This window comes from Toxotes jaculatrix, chromosome 15, assembly GCF_017976425.1.
Source record: "Toxotes jaculatrix isolate fToxJac2 chromosome 15, fToxJac2.pri, whole genome shotgun sequence".
NCBI classification, from domain to species: domain Eukaryota; kingdom Metazoa; phylum Chordata; class Actinopteri; family Toxotidae; genus Toxotes; species Toxotes jaculatrix.
This window is the reverse complement of record NC_054408.1, coordinates 23,334,210-23,361,246: the sequence shown is the minus strand read 5'-3', so window position 1 is coordinate 23,361,246 and position 27,037 is coordinate 23,334,210. Positions and strand designations below refer to the sequence as shown.

The 27,037-nt window shown below is 41.8% G+C and overlaps 1 protein-coding gene across 1 annotated transcript in view; it reads left to right on the top strand.

Annotated features, from left to right (window-relative positions):
- gli2a (GLI family zinc finger 2a) overlaps positions 1 to 27,037 on the top strand; it is a 77,259-nt gene that overhangs the window by 5,463 nt on the left and 44,759 nt on the right. Inside the window, exon 2 of the mRNA XM_041057663.1 lies at positions 10,666 to 10,805. Within this exon, the coding sequence (XP_040913597.1) occupies positions 10,691 to 10,805 (115 nt within the window). The 5' untranslated portion in view covers positions 10,666 to 10,690. The remainder of the gene's footprint in view (positions 1 to 10,665; positions 10,806 to 27,037) is intronic.

Below are 27,037 nucleotides of genomic sequence, written 5' to 3'. Positions count from 1 at the left end.
ATTATTTTAAATAACTGCAGGAGCCTGTGCAGTGGAAGATGCTCTTGCTTGATTTCCTCTCTCCATCCTAAATTAACTTTTTGCTGGCTGGTGTAAAAAGATGATAACTGCCAAAGGAGAAAAGCTCATGATTTCCCTTCCTCACTTCCTCATCAAACACCCAACAGGCTTTTCTATGTGGCTGTGAGCAATTGAGATAGACTGACACAGGCTTGCAGACAATGGCTTATTGTCTGCGATGTTTGCCACAGGCCCTAATCTGATGCAGAGGCAGAGTTTGGGGTCTATGCAGAGGCCAGTGACAACAAAATCAAGCCAGCATACAGAGAAAGACCGAGGAGGGGGAGCGGGGTGTGTTTGTGTTGCTAACTCTGGGGTTTGTGTTGGGAGGGGAGAGGGCAAGGAGTTTGTAAGTTATGATTTACACTCGGCCCTCCCATAGCTACAAAGTCGACACAGCCTTAAGGGCTGGGCGGTTGGGCTTCTTTTCTTACGTTTCCATACGATGGGAGATATTAGATCCCAAATTGTGCTGACTCAGTGCCAGGCCGCAGTCTCCTCTCAGATAGAAGCCGGAGACAAGAGACGCAGAGACAGAGAGAGTCAGAGCTGAGCTTGGATATAGAGACATGTGGTTGTCTTTAGCAACCAGCTTCGTAGCCTCTCCCTCCTCCCTCACAGCATGTCTGTTGCTGCCATCATCTCCTCTTTCTTCCCTCTCTGCCTCTCACTCTGGCTCTGGGCCAAAATGAGGTTTGCTCATGTTTTGTAATCAGCTCATTAGAGAGAAAGTGGGATGAAAACCGCGCTGGTTACGTGCGGGGCCATCTTTGCGCTCAGTAGTTTCACATGCAAGACTTCACATTGTCAGGCTGCTCTCAGAGTGAACTCAGCAGTGTCAACAGTTGGTCATAGTGTAGCAAAGCATTCCAGGGGGAAAAAAAAAAAGAAAGTTGGTGAAGACAGCAGAAAATCCACATACAGCGTCATTCTTACGCTTGGTGTGGAAGGCTGAATGCTGTGCTTTTTAGCCGTAAGGTTAGAATGCAGCTCTTGACGGATTTCATGAAGTCCACACTTTCACGTTTTACACATAAAAGTCAGTTTACTTGTCATGGGGAGCACAGGTTAGCCTGTGAAAGCTTTCTGCAGTCTGAGAAAAATGACCCTGATGATGTCATCAGGGTTGCTTTCCCGTCTCAGCCTGGGCTTGGAGTCTACAGTGTCTTTTTACAGAAAACCTGCAAACCTGAAAAAAAATGGTGCTCACTGAATGATGGGAAGTGTAGAGGTTCTTTTTTTTTGCATGCCATAATCACATATATTGTTTTTATTATTTAATTATTCTTATGCGCAACTGAACAAGCATAAAATATCAATTTGATCGCAGCTCATAAATTCTACCTGTTAACCAAGCAAACGGTATTTACTATGCTGCTGCACTTAGACGTTGATGGTATCTCACTATTTTATGACCACAGTGTTGTCTGATAAACAGGAATACAGGCTAATGATAACACCTGCACAGTGTGATCTGCGACACATTAATGACATTTAAAATAAGTGACCACAGAGTGGGTTAGCGGCAACAGAGAGTTGTCTTCCTTACTTTACTGCCTCATCACCCTTGACCTGTCTGAGCAGGCCTATGCTGCAGTTTTCCAAAAGCTAATTTCCACTGTTCACAGTAAAACACAAGCCAGGTGCTTTCAGGGTTATCCACTGTGGGAACTGACCTCTGAAAGGGCCAAAATGTGGAGGGAAAAAATGCATTTTAGTTAGTGACAATTGTTACTAGATTAGTAGTTGGTCGTTTTTTCAGTTAACAGCACAAGATCTCACCTGGTGACGTGCTTTGACAGCTGCTACTGACGGGTACACAAACGCACACATGCACCGACACCCCCCAGAATTCAACGGGAGCCCCCCCACCATCACCTAATGCCTAAGAGTCTGACTTGGAAGTAGCAGCAGCTGGTTGTATGTGCCAGCAACGCACAACTACAGACTGTCAACTATCACAAGCATTTCTACTGGAGTAGTGAATTCACCACAGCAATGTGGAAGTTGCACCACAGTGAAACGTGAGTGTAGCAAATGCCAACTAAATCTTTACTGTGGCTTGAAGGCAGACACACACACACACACACACACACACACACACACACACACACACACACACACACACACACACACAAACACACACACACACACACACACACACACACACACACACACACACACAAAGGCAGTTTTGCGTAAGTAGTTGCCAAGCTTATTGACAGCTGAAGCAGTTGAGAGTGAGTGCTAACAACACATTTAGGATGACCCAGGCCAAATGCTTCAGAGAGGAAGCCGGCTTGAGTCAGCAGTGTGCAATGTGGCACAGGTGACAGCTGTGACTTCAACACATAGACATACATCACATCACTTCCATCACATGGATACAGGGTCAGTTTCATTCAGCTGTGATACGTCAGCAAAAAAAAAAAGAAAAGAAAAAAACCATTACAGGATGCAAGTCAAGATTATTTTCTATTATCAGTTAATCTGCAAGTCAATTTTGTTGCTTCATTGATTAGAATATAAAATGTTTAAACAATAGTGAAAATGCACAGTTTTCCAGAGCCCAGGCTAACATTCATATATCTTGCTTTTTAGTCTCAGGTTCTGGTTCTGTTTTAGTCTTGTCTAGTACTTTGGTCCAGACCAAAATATCCTGATTCATTGATTAATTAACTGTTTCAGCACTCACACATCATTAGGTCTTGTAATGACCTAATTACTACCTAATTGTAGTAATGCTGAATTGGAAGTCCACCAACTTTACACAACAAAGTCAATTTACAAGTCTTGTAAGTGCTACTGTATATATGAAAAAAATGTAGAAAGCCTTTTGTGGCTCCAGAGGGAGATGCAGAAAATCTGAAAAAGTCCTCAATGGATGTCACTTAAGTCAGCGTGTACAGTGACTACAAGTGTGAAAATGAAGAAAAAAAAAAGTGGGGGTATGGAGTTAGAAAGAAGTCATCTTGCCAGGCCTCTGTAGCCAGATCCTCATCTCTGCTTGAGGCCAGAGGCTTGATGCTACATCAGTTGCTACCAGCACAACACACTGAATTCACAGTGTATCTCTGGTTTTTCCTGTATCAGTTTCAATCCTGCCCATCATGTATCTGACAATGTTATAGGACATGTTATAGGAGTGCCATGCTAAATAGGTGGACTGCTCTTTAATTTGTGAGTTGATTCAGTGCCCTTGCATCAGTCGCAAGACAAAGGCTAAAAACCCAAACTGCATCCACAAGATTCCTCCCTGCCGGAGACTATGTGTAGGCTTAGACCTCCACATCTGTTTTCTGTTGGTTGAGGGAGACGGAAAGATCAACCACAGGATATTGCCTTTACTAGCAGGAAAGGTCAGGTTCAGGGGTGGGGTAAGAACTCATCCACAAGGCTTTTGTCTGCTGTTTTAGATGCCTTTTATATTACATCAGTTGTTAGCTGCTCATTACTCTGTAGCCTCTGCAATCCACTGGATGGTTTGGTTTTAGTGAGGGATTTGAGTCCCCATGTGCAGTCTGCAGATTGGAAAAGCTTGAAACAGACAGGAGATGAATAAGAAACTGGAATGTGGTGAAGAAATATTTTTAAAAAGCCCTAATTTACATGACTACACGATTAAAAACAGAACCAGCACTCTAGCAAGTTAAGCCCATAACCTATAGAAAACCCATAGTTTTGTTTGACAAAGCAGTTTGCAACAATATACTACTTCCCACATGAGTGACCTGAAATCTATACATGTGTGACAACCTATACTGATGTTGTTTCAACCTCTGAATCAGGCTGATGACTAATGTGTTGCAGTCAGACCCTTCACAGTCTGTTTCATGACCTTTCAGACCTGAGCTTCAAATCCGCACAGGAACATGTTTCTCCAAAGTCAAGTGATTCACCTACAGAGAATGTGCCCTGTCCTAGTCTAAACTTGTCTTCTCCCAGAGGTCTCTGTAGCTCTCTGTCAATTGCACTTTATCATCTGTCAACAAAAAACATTTCTGATATTGATTGCTGTGCACTATCTTAAAATCTTTGTTTGGAGTCATCAAAGTCATGGAAGGTTTTTGAGTTTTAGTTTCTAAAGGTTTTCAGGTGTTAAGAGTGTTAAGCAAAACCAGAGATCCTCATACAAGACTGGTGATATGGATATAATAATATGGAGTAAAATTATTTGCCTTTGTCTTTAGCAGTCAAATATTGTTGGTGTGTTCAACTTTCCTCAGATGGAGGGGTCTCTGTTCCAAAGGGTTTAGTATTAGCTTTAGTATTATTTATAATAGCTGGTTTTTGGCCACTCAAGGCCAGATGCACATCCAGCAGCAACACTAACATGAATTTGAAGTTGTGTTTCTGGACAGCTACCTATTGTAAGTCCAATGTTCACTCTTCTTTTAACTCTGTTTTGGTCTCTACCATCTCCTATGGGAAATGTCTTGCTCTTTAGCTTCTATATGCTCCACTATGTCCAGCAGCTAATCGCTAACCTAAGCCAAAACAATGAGCTGAAATATTCTAAAAGGCGCTTCAGCTGTGGGTTTGTCACGATGATTCCGTTCATATGACATGTAGTTGTTCTTGATCCATTTGTTACAGCAACTTATGAAGATGAAAACGAACAGACCAATTTTATCCTACTCTATGAGCTGTAGTGGAGTATCACAAAAGGCCCAAAGGATTAAATGGTCTAAAATAGGATATTGGTTTGTAACCAGCTTTGTGATTAGTGTGAAGTCCTTACAGGACCTGCTTGAGCTTTCTTTCACCTCACCATGACCAAAGCGACCTGTTTTTTTTTTTTTTTTTTTTTGGGGGGGGGGGGGGGGGGGGGGTATGACTTGGCCCTAAAAATCCAGAAATCAAATCAAGCTAAACCATTTAAATGATGCAAGCTGGCAGGGATACCGATTCTCATGTGGTAGACCAAAGGTGAAAGTCTTAGTATGTGGTTAAAAAAAAAAGAGTACCATTTGACTGTTAGGTAAAGCAGCAGTCAGGACTAAAAATGAGCTGTGTTGTCGAAAGAAGGAAGTATTTGGTGAGCAAAAAGAGCTCTCATGGAGAGAACATTTGGTAAGTTAAATTAAAGGTTTCTCATGAATCTGTTGCAGAGCACTGGAGAAAGTTCAGCCAAGGTGGTTAGGGCTGACCATGTGAGGGGAAAAACAGCTGTATTTTGTCTGAATTATGCAAAGAGCTCTCTGGATCCGGATATAGTGAAGGTACTTTACAACTGAAGCACAGTGAAAGGAGAAGTCTGTGTGGACTCCTCCACCACCACCTCCCCTCGCTTCTACACCTGTCCACCTGTAAATTAGATCTGACGGTTCCAGCATTCCTACATGAGTGCAAATGGAGGAAGAGTTAAGAACAGAAGAAGTGCATAGACTGGATGGTTTCCTGTACAAACAGCCTTGAGTCGTAATGAAAGCATAATTTGACACTGTAATTATTCTCCTTGTCCACCTTGAGTATTGTACTAACTTAGAGTTGAAAAAAAAGCCTATTAATGTGTGAGACTCCCTCTCCTGTTCACTATTTAAGATTATCTCCATACAGTTTATGTGAATTCCAGCCCAGAGTGGTGGATTAAGTAGTGCGATCATTTACTAAAGCAAAAGTAGCAGATACTCCATTACGTCTTGCATTGAAAATATTACTTGGATAACTATCAAGAAAATGTATCAAAAGTGCTCCCCAAGTTAACCTTTTCCCCTCCAGACAACTGAAAGCACTGGTTGTTTGTTCTCTCTGTGACGATGGTCACAAACAGTCACTTGTAGCGGGGGAAAATAATGACTGCTGTCTGTCAGAAGCAAAGAACAGTAGCAGCATGATGTCTGATTTTGATAACGGGTCATGGTTCGCACTTTGTTTACTTTAGCCACGACTGTGATCTTTCCTTACCCTTAAAACCACACGTAACAGACTTTTTTTGGCCATGTTGGGTGTAAACACGACACCAGCATATCATCACTTTATAAAGTTGGTATGGCAACCTCTTCTTTTAGCTCTGTTTTTGGTCTCTACAAACGTCTGAGAGAAATTGAGCTGCTAAATGCTCCATTATGCAGGTTTTTAGAGCTTTATCACAGAAAACAACCTCCTGCTATGTATATAAACACCACAGATGAGAGCGGTGAAGTAGAACAGTAACATCAAGGGTCAGAAATCCAGAACAATGAGCTGAAAGAGGCCTCACTGCTCCGTAGACTTTGGGGTAACTCATAGCTGGTTGATAATTCTGTGTGGGTTTCTCACAAGAAATTTCTTCCTCATTACATTATTGATTATTGAATATTGATTAGAGCAGCTTCTACCTTATGGACTTAGTTGTCAAATCTTAAGACACCAGATTAGAGGGTGCTCACGTGTTGTTTTGGAAGGCAATGATGAAAAATGTTTTAGCTGTAGTGGAGAGTATTAAAGTGTTATATTTTTATATATTACAATATTAGATTATTATTGTTGATGCATTAATTTATGGGGTGAAGCTGGTTGTTATAGCTGGTTGTGGTGGAACTAATTTTAACTGTTTTATACTGTACATTAATGCTAATTGAAATGTAAACGGATATCAGCTTAACAAGTTTTAATGTTGTGGCTGATCATTGTATGATGTAAATCCTAAACTAAGTCCATTAAGTGAGTGACTTTCTGTCTCGCATTCAAAAGCTGATCAAAAATACTTTTAAATAGCACAATTTAATTTGAAGCAGTTCTCAAAAATAACATGTCAACATCTCAGCTGTGATTCAGACGCAAAAATATGTAAAACAAAGGCATATTTTGGCTTTTGGTGCTTGTTATGTTAACCTGCATGTGTGTCAAAGTCAGAAACATGAGTAGAGAGGTCTGCAGGTGGCATAGGGGTAAGGAGACCTCACCTATCCATCTCTCTTGTGTTTGCCAAGTGAGCAGAGTGTGGGACAGCAGTTGGTGAGTTTCTCATTGCGTGTGTGCAAATTTTCAGTGTGCACCCGTGTGTGTGTGTGTGTGTGTGTGTGTCTACGCTGCCAGGAAAGAGAGCCTACCAGCATACAGATTGCATTGACTGAAAGATAGGAAGGAAGAAAGTAAGAAGAGCAAAGCCTGGAAATCTTCAAAATGAGAGGGCCTCTTTTGATATGTGTTTGCATTCCTTTCAGTGTTGGTGAAAGGGGAGCTGTTGAACGGTAGTGGAGGAGAGGAACACTTGAAACTGAACGAGGCGCTAAGAAAAACACACACCAGGTCTCATAACAAAAGTCCCCGCAAGTCTGAAAAGGAGGGGGTAGAAGGTGAATTAACAGTGAGAGGAAGAGCAGTTGAGAAAGAAGAAGAGATGAGACAGAGAGACTGTTCTCATCAGAAGAGAGGAAATCTACAAGGGGAGCGAGACAATTACAGACTGGAACTGTAAATTCATCAGTCAAGTGATTCTGACTTTCTTCTTTCAAGATATGTGAATTTAAAAAAAAAAAATCTAGAAACAAGTGATTCTGCATTGGAAACACATGGAATAATCTGACTCTCTGATGATTTTAAGACTGACCTTAGCAGAAGAAAACATAACAGTGTTTTTACCCGTTACCTCAGTCTTTTTCCTGTGTCTCGTGTGGTTAAATGGCATGTCTGGATGGTCCATCAGAGTCAGGACTGGTAGAGGAAAATCGAGATGTAAAGTCTCTGCTACAAACCCAACTCTTCCCTGTCAATCTTTCCATCCTGTGCACAAAAGAAAAAAAAAAAAGACTTTTTCTGCTGGTTATGAATCACAACATAAGAAAATTTTACATTTATTCCAGAACATATTAATAGTCTTCCTGTTGTGGGTGGGCTTTGTTTTTAAAATAGCACTGAAGAATTTGCTGCATTTAGTAAATACAAGACATATTTTATGGCATCTGTATTCACTACTAGAACGCTTAGCTCCAGAACCAGCAGTCTCTGCTGGGTTAAAAAAAAAAAAAAAAAAAAAAAAAACACACACACACACACAGACACAGATTCTTCTCTAAACCTCATTTTGAATGTTTGTAAGATAATTCACTAAAAGCAAAGACATTTCTCAGTGGAAAAAAAAAAACATCCAGTTTTGTGGTTGTGTGGCAGGAAGGAACAAGAACAAAGCAGCCTCACTGCAGAACTTAGGGTTAAGGTTTCGGATATGGTTAGTCTAGCCTTACCCGCAAAAAACGTAGCTTTGCATTGAAACAAACAAAATAAATCTTTTAAAGCAATAATCTGAAAGATTTGTCTTTTTTTTTTTTAAGAGTCTGTTATTGCTATGGTGTTTTTGCTCTGCACTTCCTAAGGAGTAGTAATCCTGCCCTACTCTCTTAAATGCCCAGCCTGTGGTCACATGGCACCAGAGGGTGGGGTAAGGAGAAGGCTGGGGCGGTGGGTTGGGGGGAGGCGGCCCTTATCCTGTTCGTGCCACAACGGACTGCTCAGCCAACCAGAAGATGAGAAAAGAAGTGCACCCTTGTTGTTTGTTCGCCTTTGGCCCCTGCCATCTGTCCGCTTGGTTCCTGACACCTGTACCAGCCTGTCAGAGCTGGGCTTCCCTGTCATAGGGGGCAACGCAGGTCTGGCCTGTAGGGAGACACCAAGAAGCAGGGTAAATGTAACAGCTCCAGAGAATTAAGGAAAGAGGTGGGTGGAGGGGGCTGTCAGGGTGAAATCGGGGCCACTTTTTGAAAAATGAACTCCTATCTAGCAGTTTTACTTAAACTGCTTTTACATTTAACAGTGCTCTAACCTGCACCTGCTTATTTTTTTATTTAAATTTAGGTAAATGAACTTTACAGGTGCTTGTATCCCAAACCCCCTCTTCATCAAAATATTTGGCTCGAGGTTCAGAGGCAACTGGAAAGCAAATAGTTGGCATGCTGTAAAAGCATGGAAACAGCTATTAATGCAGTGCCAGATGTTCATCAGACGGTGATGTTAAGGGAAGGATTTGCAGTTATTTTTAAGGGGCAGGCTGCTTGAAAGGCAAACACTGTTGCTGTGAGCACTGGTGTGTTCATACGCATGTCTTATCTCAGCCAAGAGGGTTCACTACCAAAAAGAGCCTGCTCTCTGGCCAGCTCTGAGTACGATAAAGGCCCATGAAAGAGCACATTAAATTCTATCACTAAGGTGATGTCAGAGTGACGGAGTCCTCCAAGACAGGACGGCTCCCTGGCCAGCTCGAGGACTTTTTGGCACCAGAAAAAAAAAGAAACAGATGCAGCCTAAACCTGTTAGTCGCCCACCTCTAATCGGCTTACACTGGCTCCGTGACAGGCGACTGGCACCTCCAAAGGGTCACAGACATGGCTGCTCGTCCACACACCTCACAATAAAGGATGACATGTTGGATATCCACATGAAACCAAAAACAGCACTTCACACATTCAGCTAGCGGTAACCAGACCACTGAACAATTACGCTTACCTTTTTATGACAGAATCATTCTCAGCACTCATAACTGTGTACTTACATTTACATGTCCTCATAGCATTTATTATGTTAAAGCATGTGTTTTTAACATGGTCCTTTCATCCTTTCTTTCTTTCTTTCTTTCTTTATTTATTTATTTACTTACTGTGCTCCTTCTTACGGCCAAAAATCACATTTGTTTCCCTGACTTGAGAGAATATTAATTTCCAGATTGCTGTTTCAGGGTGTTGTTTGTGTCCATTTGGCCCAAGTCGAGTCGTTAACACTTTTGTTTTAAAAGAATTGAGAAGGCAAAATAATTTCTTTGGTAGGTTCGTGTGAAGTTTTAATCAACTGACTTTCCATCGTTGCCAACAGGTGTGAGGAGAGATGCAGAGTGCTTCATTTGGATGCCCCAGAGCATTCAGATGCTGCAGTAAAATAATGTTGTGAGTTTTACAGACCTGCTGACCTTACACTGGAAAGACTGCCTTTTCCTCACAGTTGTGAAACATGAAGTCACCCTCTGTGATTACATGCAGTTGCTCTGTCTTGCCATCATCTCAGCAAACTGTCAAAGTACACAGACATTTTTTTTTTTTTAGCCAGTGTCTGAAAGCAGGTGGAAAAGTGATGACCACAAGCTAGCAAGAGTGGAACGACTTTTCCCTCCCAGGTCAGGGGGACTGGGTCTTGTTTACTCTTGGCAGAGGATGATCTTGTAGGTCCCAACAAGTCAAACACTGTCAGTACTTTGCCAAGTTATCGAGCCATTCACACTGACACGAGGAGGTATTAACACAGTGTTTGCAGCTAAAACCTCAGGGCTAAGGGCCACTCGTGTTTACAATAGGAACAGATGGGGCATTGTGAACTCATTACATCAAACTGATAAACCTGTATGTGTATTTAGGGTCTGCGCCTGACATCAGTTACACTGACAGAATAAATGCATACACACCTAACCCACAGTAATACAATTCAGTTTATGTAGTAATACTGAAAAACATAATTTCACTTTCTTGCTTCTTAGATGGTTTGTTATTTGACAAAAACCCTCATTTAAAACTGTGTGAAAATACAAAATGGTCTCAGGCCACAGTTCTTATCAGGAGTATAGGAGTTTTTTTGGGAATATTTCTTTTTTTCTGACATTTAACTGACCTTAGTGTCTCTCTTTCTGCCTTGTCTCTCCAGGTTGAGACAAAAATTGAAGAGCAGCATGGAGACTTCAGCTCCAACAGCCACTGAGAAGAAGGAGTGTAAGGGCTCGGGTCTGGATGGAAGCAGCTTCTCAGAACTCCCAAAAAAGCCCTCCCCCACCACACTGAGCAGAGGTACAGCAGTTTTCCAATGCTGTTTTCTCACCATTTACACCGGGTATTTGGTGGACACTAGCAGTTTCCTAGTTGCACCCAGCTAAAGCTAACATAGTCTTAACACAACAGTCCAGCAAAAATGTTCAGTTTTTGTTGAAATTGTTTGATTGAGAAGTGTTTGATTCAGCTTGATGATCATTTTGGAGGCTGCAGTTTGTGGTGCTGTTGAACTCAATTGCATTACAGAGAGAGGTGTCTCTGCTATGTACTCTACCCTCATTGATATAAACGGGGCAGACAAAATAATAGAAACACCTGTCCCCTATAACAATGCAATTCAACAGCACCACAAACTGAAGCCTCTAAATTGACCATAAAGTCAAAAACAGAACATTATAACCAGCTGAGTGTACAGTAGGTGTTACACATAATGACTGCAGTGTAATAGTCAGCGAGGTCATTTCTTATTTGATTAGAAACTGGCACTACTAAGGCTCTGTTCATTTGAAATGGTAGTTTAATACAGCACTCGTGTATCCTGATGTTTTTCTGTAGGATCGTGTACCCTGCAGCGCCACTGAAACATTGTGAACTGAAACATTATGGCTACTCACACAAGTTGCTGGGTGGCACATGAAAAGAGTTAGACCCAGAGATGGGGGCCGTATGTTTCAGAGATGTCAGAGAATGGGTGATGAAAAAATGTTATAATGAGGTCGAAAGACCTTGTTCTCACCTCCCGAGTGTAAATTTCATTAATTACTAAAAAAGGCTGGCATAGCAGTGGACGACATGGTGTATCAGAGGCCTCAGATAAAGGCTGGGAGGAGGGAAGGACCTTTGAAATGCTAACAAGATGTCGTATGACATTGTGGCGGTATTTTTTGCTTAATGATGGGTTTGGTGGCCTGCCACGAGAGGAGCCATAAGCATTAATTGTTTAGGGATGCGGGGTGAGAAACTAGGACGTTTCAGCGCGGCCCTCCCTGGCACCTCCACAAAGAGGCCACAACTTTCTCAAACCAGCAAAAGAAGAAAATATTGCGCTTGCCATGGCATGAATTATTCATTTACACAGTTATGACCACTGTGTGTCATGTGGGCTGTGGGGGTTGAATTTTCATAACCTTGCATCACTGGAAAAAAAAAAAAGTAGTCTTCACCCATCAGGGGTTATTTGTGCTTGTGAGGTCACACAGAGGGTGCAGGTTTTGCAAGATTCCCTCTATAATGGGGTCATAATTAATAGATGAGAGCTCATGTTTTCATTAGTGAATGTGTGATGAAAACTCCTCATAACGAGGTTGGAGGACCTTGTTGGGGGCCTCTGAGGTACCACTGTTATAAATTACTAACGCCTGCTGGTGGACACTGAAGCCCCCAGGAAGACACACTGGCATCATCTGAGGGGCCACTGCAGAAACATGTCATTCAAGTTGTTTTACAGTTTAATGAAGGGCCTGGTGGCCTGCCATCACAAAGCTCACTTTGTCACACACGGGAACAGTAGAAGTAGGGCATTAGTATGTCATTAGATAGTTTTAAAGCTCTGCTTTTGTTTTCAATTTGATTACTTCTTGCTTTTTATTTGAACTGGTTCTCAGATTAGTATGCATGTGCAAACAAAAATATGGGGCGAGCTTGAATAAATCAAGCAGCTTGGATGCGTTTGTGGTTCCTTAAAGGTCTTCTTTATTCAACTTACTTGTATTTGAATTGGAGTTGCAAAGTTCTCCAAACCACGCAGACTGCATAGTTTTTTTAAGCTTGAAAATTAAACTACACAAAGAAGAAGTGTAACTCAAGTAGAAACATCCTGAGAACATCATGTTCACCCTAATCCATTGTGTCAGCTGGCCACGAATCTCTTAACTTGTTTCATGAGAGCTCACTTTGCTTGTGTTTCATGGAGACATGCCTTGCCCTGTTGAACTTGACTGTGTCTCTTGAGTGCGAAGATATAATGGAAGTGTGTCTGGCCTCTAATGCAGTGTGTGTGTCAGGGTCTGAGGGGAAGTAGAGGAGGTAGGGTAGTGGCCAGGGACGCTGGCATAAAAGCACAGGTCGGGTTCAGTCCATATGATAGGAATCAGGCTTCTTTCTCAGGGCCTTGTTAATGGTTTTAAATGGGCACCCACATTTTGTGTGACAGCCTGCATCTGTCTCACAGCTACAGGGCATGCTTCCACAAGCTCAGCCCTTGCAACCTGATTCCCAGGCCGCAGGATTTACGAGTCTGTGTCGGCTTGTGCCGTACCATGTCAGGGTAACATGTGTTCAGATTAGGTGCCCGCTTTCAGAACTGTAAAACATCTCATGCTTTCAAAGGGAATACGTGTGATTGATGCACACCCTCCTCCCTCCCTCCCTCAGACAGTCCGAGGGTATAGATGCTCAGATATGCTGTGTTTCTCTGCCTTCCTCCAGCCTCAGCTGAGCAGGAGCCACAGTTCTGAATCATCGATCTGCCAACATGTTGTTTTACGGCCTTTATTATGTGCTGAGAAAGTTTGCCAAAGAGAATTTTTCCATCATCCCTCATTTTGGTGTTGACTGTACGAGGCCAGTGGAGCAGACGCACTCTGATTATTTCCACCTAACCAGTGTGTTATATTCATCTTTCTTAGAGTTTGGCCATAGCTTTCGAAGTCCCACCAAGGATTGATGTTCTTCAGCATATAAAACACATTGTTTACAGATAATTATTCACAGCACTGAGAGGCATCGCAAAAAAAAAAACAAAAAACAAAGGCTTGCATGCATGTCACTTGCATGCTTCGAAATAAGAATAGAGCCTCCATCTGTCCCCTGGAACATGGATCAGCCACAAGTCTTACTCGTCTGACTTCAAGCAGGCAGTGTAGTGTAGATGGATGAAGAAGAGTGCTCTGGTATAATTAGTCTTTCTGGGAGTAGAGCGTGGCTTTGCGATAAGGATACGGATGTTAATCATGGCCATCGTGGATAAGTCTCAGATGCGGCTTGAGTCTGAAAGTCTGCACTGGCCACACGGCCTTTCTCTAGAACGGGTCAGCCCCCCCCCGCCCCCCACCGCAGCCCAGCAAAGAAAAATGTCCCAGAGTAAAATAGACCCCCCCCCCTTATCCCGATCTCCCTCTCCATCCACAGGCCTACTCCAAAGGGAGGACAGCCACTAATCTTCCTGAGAAAGAGATTTCTGCCTTTCTTTCTACGTCCCTAAATGAGGCTCTTACGCTGCTGTGGTTCCACAGACCGGGTGAGAGATGGTGGTGGGTGGTGGTGGGGGTGAGGGGTGCTCAGTGCTCAGTGGCAAGGGGTTATGCAGGGATGCCTGCATTCATGCCAGACCCCTATGCCCCCCTTGGGTTTAACTCCTTGGCCTTCAACCTCAGTTGAAAGAATCGGAGAATTAATCTTTTGATAACTGAAGTTTTCTCCTAAGTGAAAAAAGGAAAATGCAGATCAACACAATGCCTGTGTGACTCTGTAACATCCAGATGAGTGAGTTATTCTTTGACCAAGGCAAAAAAAAAAAAACAACTTGTAGGTTAAGTGCACAGTACAATGCAACTGTATGTATCTTTCCTATTTAAAGAAATGCTATAGATCAAATTATGTGGCTGTACATACAAGAAACACCTCCCCTGGCTCTAAAAACCACCAAACATGTCATGGATTTCACTTTTAACAGCCCAAAGTACCTAGCCCCAGTGTTGAGAGAGGATCAGCTCGATCAGGTGTCATCGACAGTAACGTTTTTGTTACAGCATATCAATAATGCCTTTCCTGATACTTGAGAAGACCTGCAAGCAACAAGCTTACAGGAAGGCCTATTGACCAAGTCCCAAAGTTGTTTATTTTCCTGTCAGAGTCTATAGCTGCACACTATCAGGAACTCGCTGCTGTCCTCCAACAATGACCGATATTGTTTCTGTCCCGGAATGACTTTCAATTTATGACCTTTATTTGCAAACCTATAGCTTCAACATCTGCGGGGTCAGTTTACACCTAGATTTTGTGCCTGATGTGTTCAGCTTGTGCCCTAAGTCAGGACTGGATGCATCTAATGCAGCATTCCATTTTTTTATTTATTTATTTTTGTCTTTTTCCATGTTCACATATTGCCAACCATCCAGTACTGCTAAAATACTTGAATGGTCGACTGACTATCTGGGTTACAGAGATTGGTGCTTACATTAATTCATGTGGATTTTATAAACAGTTAACTTGGTTGCTTTCCAAGTCACCCCACAGCTCTGCTTCCATCTTCCATCCTCACATCTCTTTCTCTCTGTCTTATCTTTCACTTTGGGGCACCGGTTGTCCAAGACAGGATTTAAAGATTAGATATGCTGAGTGAAAGCAGAAGGGGGGACATCTTGTTTTTTTCATTGGGGTTTTTTTTTTTTTTTTTTGGCCTTGGTGATTGCTGTGTAAAAACATAAGTTTTTGAGCCTTGAGTAGTCGCTGAAGTTGCCGCCTTTATCATCACTCATTACAGGGCGTTCTCATCACAGAGCTGTGCTGGCCTACATACTGAGAGAAGATAACTGCAGCAGCAGCCAGTATGGTTCTCCTCCAGAGATTTGTAGCAATTGGTCACATGGGTTTTGCAGCTTAATATAATGTATATGCGTGTATTGCCATAACTTTTTTTTTCGCATTTTTATTTCAATCTGAATGACGAACAAGTTCCCTGGCTTCTTTTTTAAGTTTAGTTGAATTACGTAAGCAAAGAAACCAACCAAGCTGAGCCCAGCTAGTTCAGAGGAATTCTTAAGAAGTTAAAAGCATATAGACTAGTCTTTCTAGTTTTGAAAAAGAATTACAGAAGACAAATGTTTATTTCAGTGAATGCTTAGACGACAGTCTTAAAGGCTAATATTAAGCAGTCTAGTCCTCCAATTGTAGTTTTTGAACAAATGCCTATAGTGTGTTGACTCAATAGAAAACTGACAGCCTTTGGCAGGGCTCTAATGTGGTTATGAAACATAAATCAGGCTCAAATGAGAGGACATTTCTGATATTGGTTGTTTCTTTGGAAGGCTCTGCCTCGGCTTCAAAGCCTCCAGAGTTAAAACGGCAACATGGTATGCTTTGGGCAATGTCTGCGAATATAAATCTCTCTGTACCAGAGGCGTCTGCACACGCAGGGCCCAAAGACAACATGTTACATTCCTCGCCGTTTACAAGCAGTGGGAGAGGAGGTGGAGGCAATATATGGATGCTTTAGGGGATTAACCAACACTCTGTCAGCCAGCTTTCTCTCCCTATCCCTCGAGTCTCTCCCTTCTCCCAGGCGTGTACTTCCCTTTCTCTTTTTGTGCTTCATCCTCTCTTAAACAGAAAGCTCTTTCCCAGCATGCATGAGTGTAATCCATGCCCTTGCCTTTAAGACACTTCCTGCCTGTTTTGTTTGTTAGGCTGATGAGAATCAGACCAATAAGGTGCCTAGCTCTTTCCTCATCTCTGAGGTGTCGCCTCAGGCAACCGCTTTCTTCGGACGGGAAGACGCTGCACATTATTAAAGAACTTGTTGAAAGTCCATGCCTGAGCATTTCTGTGCTGTGAAATCTCAAGCTCCCTGACCCTGCGTAACCCTCTGTATGCATCAGACTTGAGCCACCAGTCTGCCAGCCTCAGCTACTTTCATGCGCTTAATGTAGCCCTAACACTCACAGTTCAAGTGAAGCAAAATAAACAGCTGAGGAGTTTAGACATGGTAAAACAAAAATGTGTGCTAGCTGTAAACACGGGCGGGAGGCAACTATGTAAACATGCCTGGTTCCTATGGCTGAGTTGGTCTAAAGGCGGACAGTTTGTGGTCAGGCCCTTCCGGTTCATGCCCCCCCCCAAATCCACGCCTGCAGACACAGCTGTTGTCCGCCCTCACAGAAATGTTGCTGGAGCAAAAGAATCAGTCACAGTGCTGCAGAGCAAAGGAATCCACTCACCCATGATGAGACATGCATCTGTGCTGTTGCTCGTATACCTCTCTAGGAAAGATGCGCACATTTTATTAAATGTTCCAGACTGCTACTCTAAAGACCCCCGACACTTCAGTTGCATCTCAGCCTGTGCAAGAAAGTGGACAATAGGTGTCTTTACAATTAATTCCGGGTGTAATTGTGTTGTAGCCACTGCAGAAAGAAAGAGGAGGAAATTGATTTTTGCCATCAGTGAAATTCTTCCTGAGGGAAATGCTGCTTCTTGTAATTACAGATCTAAGGTTTCACTGCTGGTGCTCTCCAGCCTCCGTTAGCATTTAGCAATTAGCCTAATCACTGAGAGCTCTGGGGGCAGAGTCGCATTCAGCCAGGCTTGTTCATACATATCACCTGGCAGTGTGGGTGAACTAAGTGAAATGAGCTGGGTTTAGACTTTTAAATAAAATGGTCGTGGCCAGAAACAATAGCAAACCATCCTACCTAGTTGGTGACTGGGCTTGCAGCAGAGGCGGAGGAATTCCATAAACATTTCTGAAAAAATAAACTATTGCAATATATTTTATGGTCACATCTCCAGGAGGGAGAATCTTCCTCCAGATGGGGTGTGCCTTCACAACACCAACTGGCCTCAACCCAAGGACAGGTCACAGACGAGTAAACTGTGCAACCTGCAAAACAAGCAGATGAGGTTGCCTAGATAAATAAAGTGGGTGCAGGTATAACAAATAAAACTGTCCCAGCCTATAATTCACTGGCTCTTGGGCCATGTCCTGAAAAGACAATCAAAGAGAAAAGACTGAAAGACTTCACAAACAAATCTCACATACATCACATTTTCCCCCCCACGCAGTTTATTATTACATTTCTTATTTAATATTTGAGCATAAATGTTTCTGAAATGTTTTGAGCCTATTGTAAAGGCAAAGATTAAGAGCAGTATGGATGGCAAAATAATCTAATTTCAAGGTTCAACACAGAGATTTCAACTACATCTACATCTTTTTCAGCACATGGAGCTGGCTCAGGTTTATTCATGAGTTTAAGATATTGGTCATATGATAACAACTGGACACGGAAGGCTACGCTTAAGCTGAAACAGGTTAAAATAAATAGTTTGACATTTTGGGGAATGTGCTTATTTGGAGTCTTTTCAAGAATAAAACAAGAACATTGACATGGGTTTCCCAAAATGTTGGGCTATTATTTAAAACTCCACTATGTCCACTTGTTATTAAAGTGACCAAATTTGGACACCTGATGAAGACCACGAGATACGGCTGAAATTCCTAAATATAAAAAAGCCATAATTTGGAAAGACCCTCTGCCAGCCATACATACATAGAGTGCTATATTCTTTGTGAGAAAGTCCTTAGGGACTGTGCTACTATTAGTTACACTGCTCTGTAATCACAGCGAAAGCCTGTCATAAGGCCCCTGTGTGGTTGTCATGGTCCCTAGAAAAAGAAGCAAACAAAATGCTGCCATATGGAAAACTGATTTGTAATGTCATTCATCATACAGCTACAGGAATAAAGATGGTTGTTCAGCTGCGTAGCAACAGATGATTGAGTGGTATCTCTGGCTGGGGTGGAAAGGTTTTTTTTGTATGAAAGAATTCAGTCCAAACACTTTTATATTTTTAGCTTGGATGGCCTCAGTACAATACAAATCCATAGTGAAGGTGGTAAAGCAAAGTAAATCATGCAATATAGAAAAACACAGATGAATAACTTCCTTGTTTGGGTGATTACACTGTAAACCAGTAAGGGCATGTAAACTCCTGAAATAATGACAGATGAAGGAGAAGGTACAAGTGATGAATGTTGCCATAACGTGAACTGAGTTCAGAGTAGATGCGGTGAGATCCGGTATTTCTTCAATAAATAGAACATAGGCAAAAAAAAGTCATTCATCCATTCATTCATTCATAGATGCCACCAATGAAAATCCCCTCAAACCCTTTTCTGTCAAATAAACTTCCATATCTGCTGCCTTAAAGGTTTCATCTATGAACATATAATTACACTCCTCGTTTTGTGATTACTGCAACAAGGTTCACCACTGTGCCTTTGCCTCACTACATTCATTAAGTGGAAGGAGGCAGCTGTCTAATAAACAGCCTACGAATGAGAAGGGTTTGTTGAATGAAAGCCTGTATGTGTTAGTATAGCGTGTAAGCCTGTTGTGTTTTGTTTGCCAGGTGATTTCCCCAACGGTGTTAGCTAAGCCTGAGAATTCCTGGCTCGGGCTTCAAAGAGCAGCAGGGTCAACCCCTGACAGCAGCGAATACAGACATGTTCATGGCAGGCATGGTTCTGAAGCGTGCACACTCTGGGCAGACTGTGTATCAGCTTGACCGCCATCAGCAAATATTTAAAGTTTGTCCAATGATACATAGCAGTTGTTTCAGGAAGACTGAAGATTTGTCTCAGCACAGAAATACTTCAGCTGAAATGAAAACCCCCTGTATTCCCCTGTTCCACTGCATGTTGTTCCATGGAGTGAACATGGTGGTATCAGTGGTGGTGATATTTACTTCACAGGCTCTAGGTGGTAAGATGAGATAACCTGGCTGTTAATCAGACAAAACAGGGAATATGAGGACTTGGCTGTGGGAGACTGTTGGATTTTCAGATGGGTATTTTTCAGAGCAGTTTACTCAATAATGAAGATAATTTTATATATATATATATATTCAGACATGTTTAAAATGTACCATCTAAAAGTATTGTATTTATATTTGACACAAGGGATGGCTGTGGTCCTGCTGCAGGTTTTGATTTTATAATTCAGTGTGGAATATCAGCTGCTGAATGCACCACCGCAGCGCTAAATGGATATATTGTATGTCATCCAGTCACACTGTGCTTTCATTCATTCTGTGTTTACATTGTTTCATACACTTTGTGATCCAAGCAATGCTGTGTTTCTCACTAAGTATGAGACTTTCCTATGCAGCGGCTATCATTGCGTTCTCTCAGTCACTTCCCTGTAGCTACGCTGTGTAACCCCTAACCAACTGGAAATTTTTAATCTACAGATTTAACCAGCTTAGAGAGTCTAATTGGCTGTGATATATTTTATTGTTTGCTGACCAAAAAAAGGAAAAAGAAAGAGATTTAAGCATCATTCCATTGTTCAGGCCTTTAAGTGTGGACAGAGGGCTTTAAAAAAACAAGCTGAAAACCCTAGTGTGGACAGAATTTCCAAATTTGCTGGCTTAGTGTGGATGTCTCACAACAACCGCTTGACCCTGTTGGTTAAATGCAGCCTGTCTCTTGATCGTTGTCTTATCAGAGATTAAAAGGTTGGCATCAACTGTCAAGGAAAAACATTGTAACGCCTGGCGTGTTCTGGCATGGCCAACAAGTACAGCATATCATAGCAGTCAATAAACACCCCTCTGGGATGATTTTTTCAGAATTTTTTCAAAATACAAATAGCTTGTTAATTGGTCAGTTTTGTTGCCTTATCTATTTGACACCAGCCCAATTTCACAAAAAAGAATGCAAATGACGTCCGCTGGTATGTGCGGCTCTTCTAAAACTAGTAAAATTTTATAAACATGTGCACTGTCAAGAACCTGTGTGTGTGTGTCTGTTTATTGTCTTAGCGTGAGTGCAGTGCACATTCTCTGGAGTGTTAGTTTTGGCTAAACAGGTTTGAGATGCTTAAGCGATAAAGGTACTGTAAATCCTCTTTATTCAGCAGAGTTGTAGTCTTAGAGAGTATCTGGCTCTTCTGAAATTCCCACGGAACAAAGAGGGAGGGCGGGGGAGGGGGGAAAGAGGGTGATGGAGAGGAAGAGAGAGAGAGAGAGGGTACTCAGCTGAAGGGGGGTATTGTTTACATATCAAGACGCTTCCTCTAACTCCCAGGAAAAGCAGTAATTTGACTTGCGCGGTTTTACAGTTTAATTTCTCCATTGTGCAGGGGGATAACCCCTTAATTATAGAGGAGGAAGTAGGCCTAAGCCTCCGGACAGAGGGTGAGGGCTCACAGAGAGCCTCAGTGAGTTTTGGGCCTCCTCTTCCTTCTCCCTCACTCTGAATCTGGGGTTCTCACTCTTTTTTTTGCTGTGGCCATTTTGCCTCTGCATTAGCACTTGTGGGACGTCTGGGTTCTGGCCAATTAGTGCTCCGCTTTTGGTAATATTCCCTTCCGTGTGGCCAGACTTAAAGGCATCTTGGCCTGGAGGATGTGGGATTGGGGGGTTGGGGTTTGACAAAAGCTGCCAAAAACCATAGGGACCCTTACCCATTAAAGGTTAGCAAACAATTCATAAGATCACCCCTTGTTTTGGATCATTGAATGCTAAAGCCTCCTTATAACAACATCCAAAACTGGGTACTTTAATGCCATAATGACAGACGTGAGCAAATATTGACCCAAGTATTAAATGCTCCAAGAAGTATATAAGGTAAAATATGTGGATACTGAAAAACCATCCATCACAAGTCATGGAGTTGTGTGTTGAGTCTGAATAAGTTCACACATGGTTAAATCAAAGGGATTCAGATCTTCGCTTCATGCTTCACTCTAATCCATGCATTGGTACACCTGAACCGGGCCATTCATGGACATTTTGTGTTCTCGTTTGCATCTCAGAAGGTGGAAAGAGGTTTTTGTGAAAGATTTATTTAGTATTTTGTAAAGTGTCTTAATGTAAGGCATTGTTAAAATATACTGAATAATTCATGCAAAGGAAGCAGCTATAGAGCTATTTTTGCAGGTGTGTATTAACATAACTCAGTAGACTGAGTGTGATTTTGTGAAACTGGCCTTGTGCATATACCTCTGTGTGTGTGTGTGTGTGTGTGTGTGTGTGTGTGTGTGTGTGTGTATGTGTATGTGTGCGTGCACCTTACTGTTTGGTTAGTGTTTAACTCCGGCAGCTTGTCACAGCTGTAGAGACTGTAATTGCCCCAGACCTTGGATGTGGGGAAGATGGAGTAACAACAATAATACAAGGTTTTCATTTTGAGTGACTCACTTCTCCTCAAACCAGGACAGGAAACCAGAGCAGTTTATAGATCTAGTTATGAATATTAATTGATTAAGTTTTGGGGGTTTTTTGGTGAAGAGCTTGTAAAATTTTATGTTTGTGTTTCTGCTGAACTGTTGCCTTTGTTAAACACTGGTATCTCAGCACTTTTTACACACTGGCAATTTGTGTTGCTCCTTGCCACTCTCAAGAGTCTGGGAGAAGGAACAGAAGAGGTTCTGTAGACTCATGTCCAGCAAAGAACGTCTTGAGAATATTTTCCTTCTTAAAATTATTCCTGAAGCTAACACCTCAGCCTCCTAACTATTTTCACTCTTCAGGACTGTGAGTGTTACAGTGTTACAATTTCCAAAGCATTTAATGCTAAGAATTCATAGTTTCTTTAAAGGCTGTCAGTGCAACACCATCCCTCCCATGCTTAATATAATAAGACTGATCTTTGTGAAAGACAAGCATTTGTGCACATTCGCCTCTGTTTTTCTCTTCCAGTCTCACAACTTTCTCTTCCTCTCCTCCTCCTTCTCCTCCTCCCTTCCCTCACTCTACTGCCACACGGTTACTAGCACCATTAAGCTGTCATAACATGGCACATATAACCAGAGGTGATCCCAGGACTGAGTGAATCAAGCTTCCCCGGGGGCAAGGCGCTGTGGCAGCCAAACAGGGTTGCTACCTCAGGGTCTGGGGTGATGGGTACCACATGTAAGCCGAGGCAACCGCTGGTCCTAATAGGAGCTGACAAGTGGCGGTCCGACAGAGGGAGATCAGATGGCTTGGGCTGGCCTATTGCTATAGAAACCGAGTTCTGTTTCCATAGACCTTATGGCAGAGTGGTTTACTTTAAATAGAGACTTTGTACAGAAGAAACCCTCAGCGCATGGCTCCCCTCCCACTTGATCCCTCCATCATTCAAGATCTACACTAGCCTGATGCTGGAATTCATATGGTTCCTCATCTTTAACTGAACCTTTCAATTAAATGAGTAGCAAGTTTCAACAAAACATACATTCCTCCATGGTATAAAGTATGTGGCTCTCTTTGAAATGCAAAGTCTGTTTACAGGTGTTGGGGAGTCCTACTGCAAAAAAAGCTTTTTAAAGCTGTTTGTGACTCCAGACGGAGCTGCATGAAATCTGATAAACTGTGATGACCTGACCTGCACCGACTTAGCACAAAATTCTTCATATATTTTTTCCTGATCTTGTTAAGGTTTGATTGAGTTTAGGCAAATAAATATACTCATTGAATTGCTGACCCATCCATCCAGGCCAACCTCACACTGCTTCTGCCGCTTTGCTACTACAGTCATGGGGCAAATTACAGAAAAGACCAGGGGCTACATGAGACACGTTGGGTGAACAGCAGTACAAGAACAACAGTGTTGATGGGTTTAAAGGGATGGGTGGGAACAAAGGGGGCAGTGCTAGTAATTCATTCTCTCTTCTGGAAAAATTTCACTAACGCTGTATAGCTGAAGCTGACAAAATCCCAAATGTCCTTACAGCGTTTGATGGAGTCATGATTCATTCCCCCTCTCTCAAACCACAGCATGCAGTGCAACGTCACATGGTGTTCGTTGTGAGTGTTTAATGTGGCACATTTAAAGAGAAGATTAAGAATAATACAGTGGCAGCATATGGCACGCTTTCCCAACAAGAGCTGGTTGATGAAGATCACAACTGGGCCACATGTGGATTATTATCAAGAGCCAGGCAAGAATTGTTAACTTCAATGTGCTCTCAGATTTGGGCTTTGAAGAAGGGCAAAGGGAAAATGCTTTTTAATCAAGGCCTTGCAAAGACAAAAGCCACAATGCCCAAACTCTGGAAACACCATCTCCAGCCTAAGGTTCCAGATGGTTCTTGTTTATTTGTTTCTATTGAATTGAAACCCAAACTAAATTGTGAAAGAATTTGATATGATATTTGATTATGATAAGTCAGTCCTGTAGTTGTTTGTTTTGTTTGAGCTAAAGCTCCCCTTAGGGATTATTTAAAAGGTATGAAAAAACATTTTCTAGGTTTGATGAATGGAATTCAACTTTGGAAACAGACTGTAAAGAAAATTTACCAAGATTTTTTTTTCTTCCTTTTTGGAAAGAGTCAAGATAAGCATAGAAGACTTCATCCTGGATTTAGTCTGGAGCCTAGAGTTTGGCCTGAGTCCACACTGTAATTGCTTCACTATGTCACCACTCCATTGTGCAGTCACTAAGACTGAGATAGCATATGGAACTCTCTCCTACAATAGGATGTCTTTAGCTTTCCCAACGCCAAAATTTGATGAAATCCCACTGTTATCATTACTGTCATAGTCTAAGTAATGCTTAACTGACATCTCTTCAATTTGTTCCCCAAATGTTTCATACTGAAGCTCTCTGGCATTTATTGATTGATTTTAGTGCTTGTACTGAAAATAAAACATTTGTCACCCAATCAGTTTCCCATGTATGACAACTACGCCATGGATTTTTTTTCTACAAGCACCAATATTGTGCTTTTAACCCTTCTACAAACAAGGCCCTCACCTCTGTCATCACAGCTCTGTCAGTGTTCAGGCCTTAATCAGAACCCGCAGCTACATTTTCAGCTACCTGATTGTATCCTTGTTGTCGTTATTTCCATCCTATTTTTCATTTGCTTCAGATTCTTGGATTTTGACATTTGCATGTTTTGACACATTTGCTGAAACACCGTAAGGGTATATCTGTGTAGTTTAGAAAGAGCATTCTACACACAATGCAGTCCAGATGCAAAGGGAAAGTAAACTATGAGCCGACCAGTGGAATAGTGTAGAAGCAATTTCCTTTTTACTTGTTCCATATGAACAGCGGAAGCTGTGAAGACAGACCCTTATGTTTTACATCATCATTGACACCTTCAGAGGAGTAATTTCACCTGTCTCCACTGATTAAGCCATTAAGGCTTAATCACCAAATTAAAGTACATGACAGGTGGTAGGTCTTCTGCAATCAGTAATGGCCTTGCTTAGCTTTGACAGATCCTATTGAGCACTATGAATAACATACGTTAAGTGGGGACAGTCCACATTCATTGTATAATCTTCTTCTGAGATTTTACATGGTCCATCTACATTGCGTCAATGGACCAATCTACTAATTATCATAAATCAGGACTTTTATTATCAAGCTAATTCTGTTGAGTTTTATAGCTGAATTGTCTAATATGTGAAAGATTTACTGCTTTATACCAAATGGTTAAAGAGTTGGCAGAAAATGCTCTGTTCTTTGAGGGAGAGAAGTATCTGAGCAGCATAGACAAATTCTGCTGGGGGAACTAGAACCATCCTAACACATACAAGAACATCACAACTTCATTAACTCAACAGTACAAAGACATCTGTAGATTCTCAGTCATCCAGATCATGGTCATCCAAGAAGAGTTGAATCGAGGGTAACTGGATTTAATGTTTCCCCTCTCATCCAAGAGTCTTCTTAAGCAGTACCAAAATAGTTCCATGTTTTACATTATTAGATTATCCTAACTGATTCAATAATTTGTAAACAACATTTGTTGTTGGTTTTTATGGCAGAGTTGTTCTGAACTACTTAATATCCTGTGGGATGGTTCAATGCATCGTATTTTGTAAGCAGATCCTAAGTGTATAAAATCATAATCTGTTCTGCGTAACTGCTAACTCTGTCTATCAAATTATTGTAGGGGAGTAGACTTGCAAAGTATCAGAAGAAAGAAGTACTCAAGTACAGTACAAGTATTTCAGAAGTTTTCTGGAGTACAGCACTTCACTAAATGTATGTAGCTTGTTTTCACCACTGTCTGTTGTGCATGCTAGCAAAATAAAACTTTGTGCGTCATGATGCATACCAGTATCAAAGTGTAGTGCATGTTTAAGTGTTTATGGACATAACCTTGGACACTTAAACCAATCTGACCCCTCATCACCATGGTAGTAATGTTAAGAGGGGAGACACATGGAGGCCAGTATGCCCTACCTCCACTCTGACAATGTTTACTGTGCTGTTGAGATTGCTTCAAGGATTGTGTGAACAAATCTTAGCGAAGCAGTCTGAAATGACTCCCGGGCTTTACTCCAAACATGGCAAGCGTGGCTCTCAGTGTGCAGTCCCATTCGGAGTTACATCTTGGCTTAGGCGCTGACGCTGCTGCCTGCTTTAAAAAAATGAACCCTGTGTTTCACATTATCAGATATATCTGATAATGTGAAACACAGGGTTCATTTTTTTCATATTTAGTCACTAAAGAAACACAAGTGATCATATTTGTTTTTCTTTCTCTTAAGAAAGCGAAATCTAAGTGGAAAGAGCTGCTGTAATTTCCAGCCACTGTTTCTAAAGTTATGAAATGCCGTTTTTACGGTTGCTAGTTTAAATCTTCAGGCCTCATGGAAAAATATCTGTGGGAAAGTGACTTCTCTCTCAGCAGCTACTACTGAAGTGGTTTTGAGCAAGGCACTTACCAAAGGCCTGGTTCAGTAGGGTTGCTCAGTGGTCATCAGTAGAGGCCTGTGGTTAAACTGGCCAGATTCCCAGTGGGAATGAGTGTAACTATAAACAGAGAACTAGGACATGTTAAAAACAGGGTTTACACATGTCAAAGTGGATCAGGGATAAAACTGATCTGAACTGGATCAGGGATAAAACTGAACTGATGACAGAAATCACATGTTAAACTGACATTCATACTAATAAATTGCAACGATATGCATGATTAAAAAACCTATTAAAATTCAACCCAATTAGTTTTATATTTTGTATTTTTCTTTTGCATTTCAAAATTGCAGGGCATTTTAGACATGATTGAGAGCCCTTCCTGACTATATCCATGAAAATGGTTGTCAGATAAAAGAGATTCCCCCACAGGCTTACCCTGAGGTGACTCAACTCTGAGTGTCACACTAGGGAAGCAGCGTGTTTGGCTAATTTTATCACACAAAGCATTCTGTTTGTCAGCACAGCACCAGTGACAAATGATTCCTTATCTGGAGGGCTGCTGTTTGTTGTTGCTGAGTAATGTCCTGGCCACTCGCTCTCATCTCTGGAGCTTTCAGAGGCTTCAGCTACTCCGCCATCAGTTGTCAAGAAACACATTCACATTACAGTCATGTGTGTGTGTATATACATCCAAGCACGCACAATCTAAGGTGCACAGGATTTCAAGTAAAGTTCTGCAGGAAAAAAAAAAAAACACAGTTTCTTCAATTTATAGACACACTCTGGTGTCATTACCCTTTGGGCTAACTGTGTTCTGTGTTTGCCATTTCCTCTTCAACATACGCCTTCCACCACTCTGCTTGATGGCCTTTCCATTTGCCTG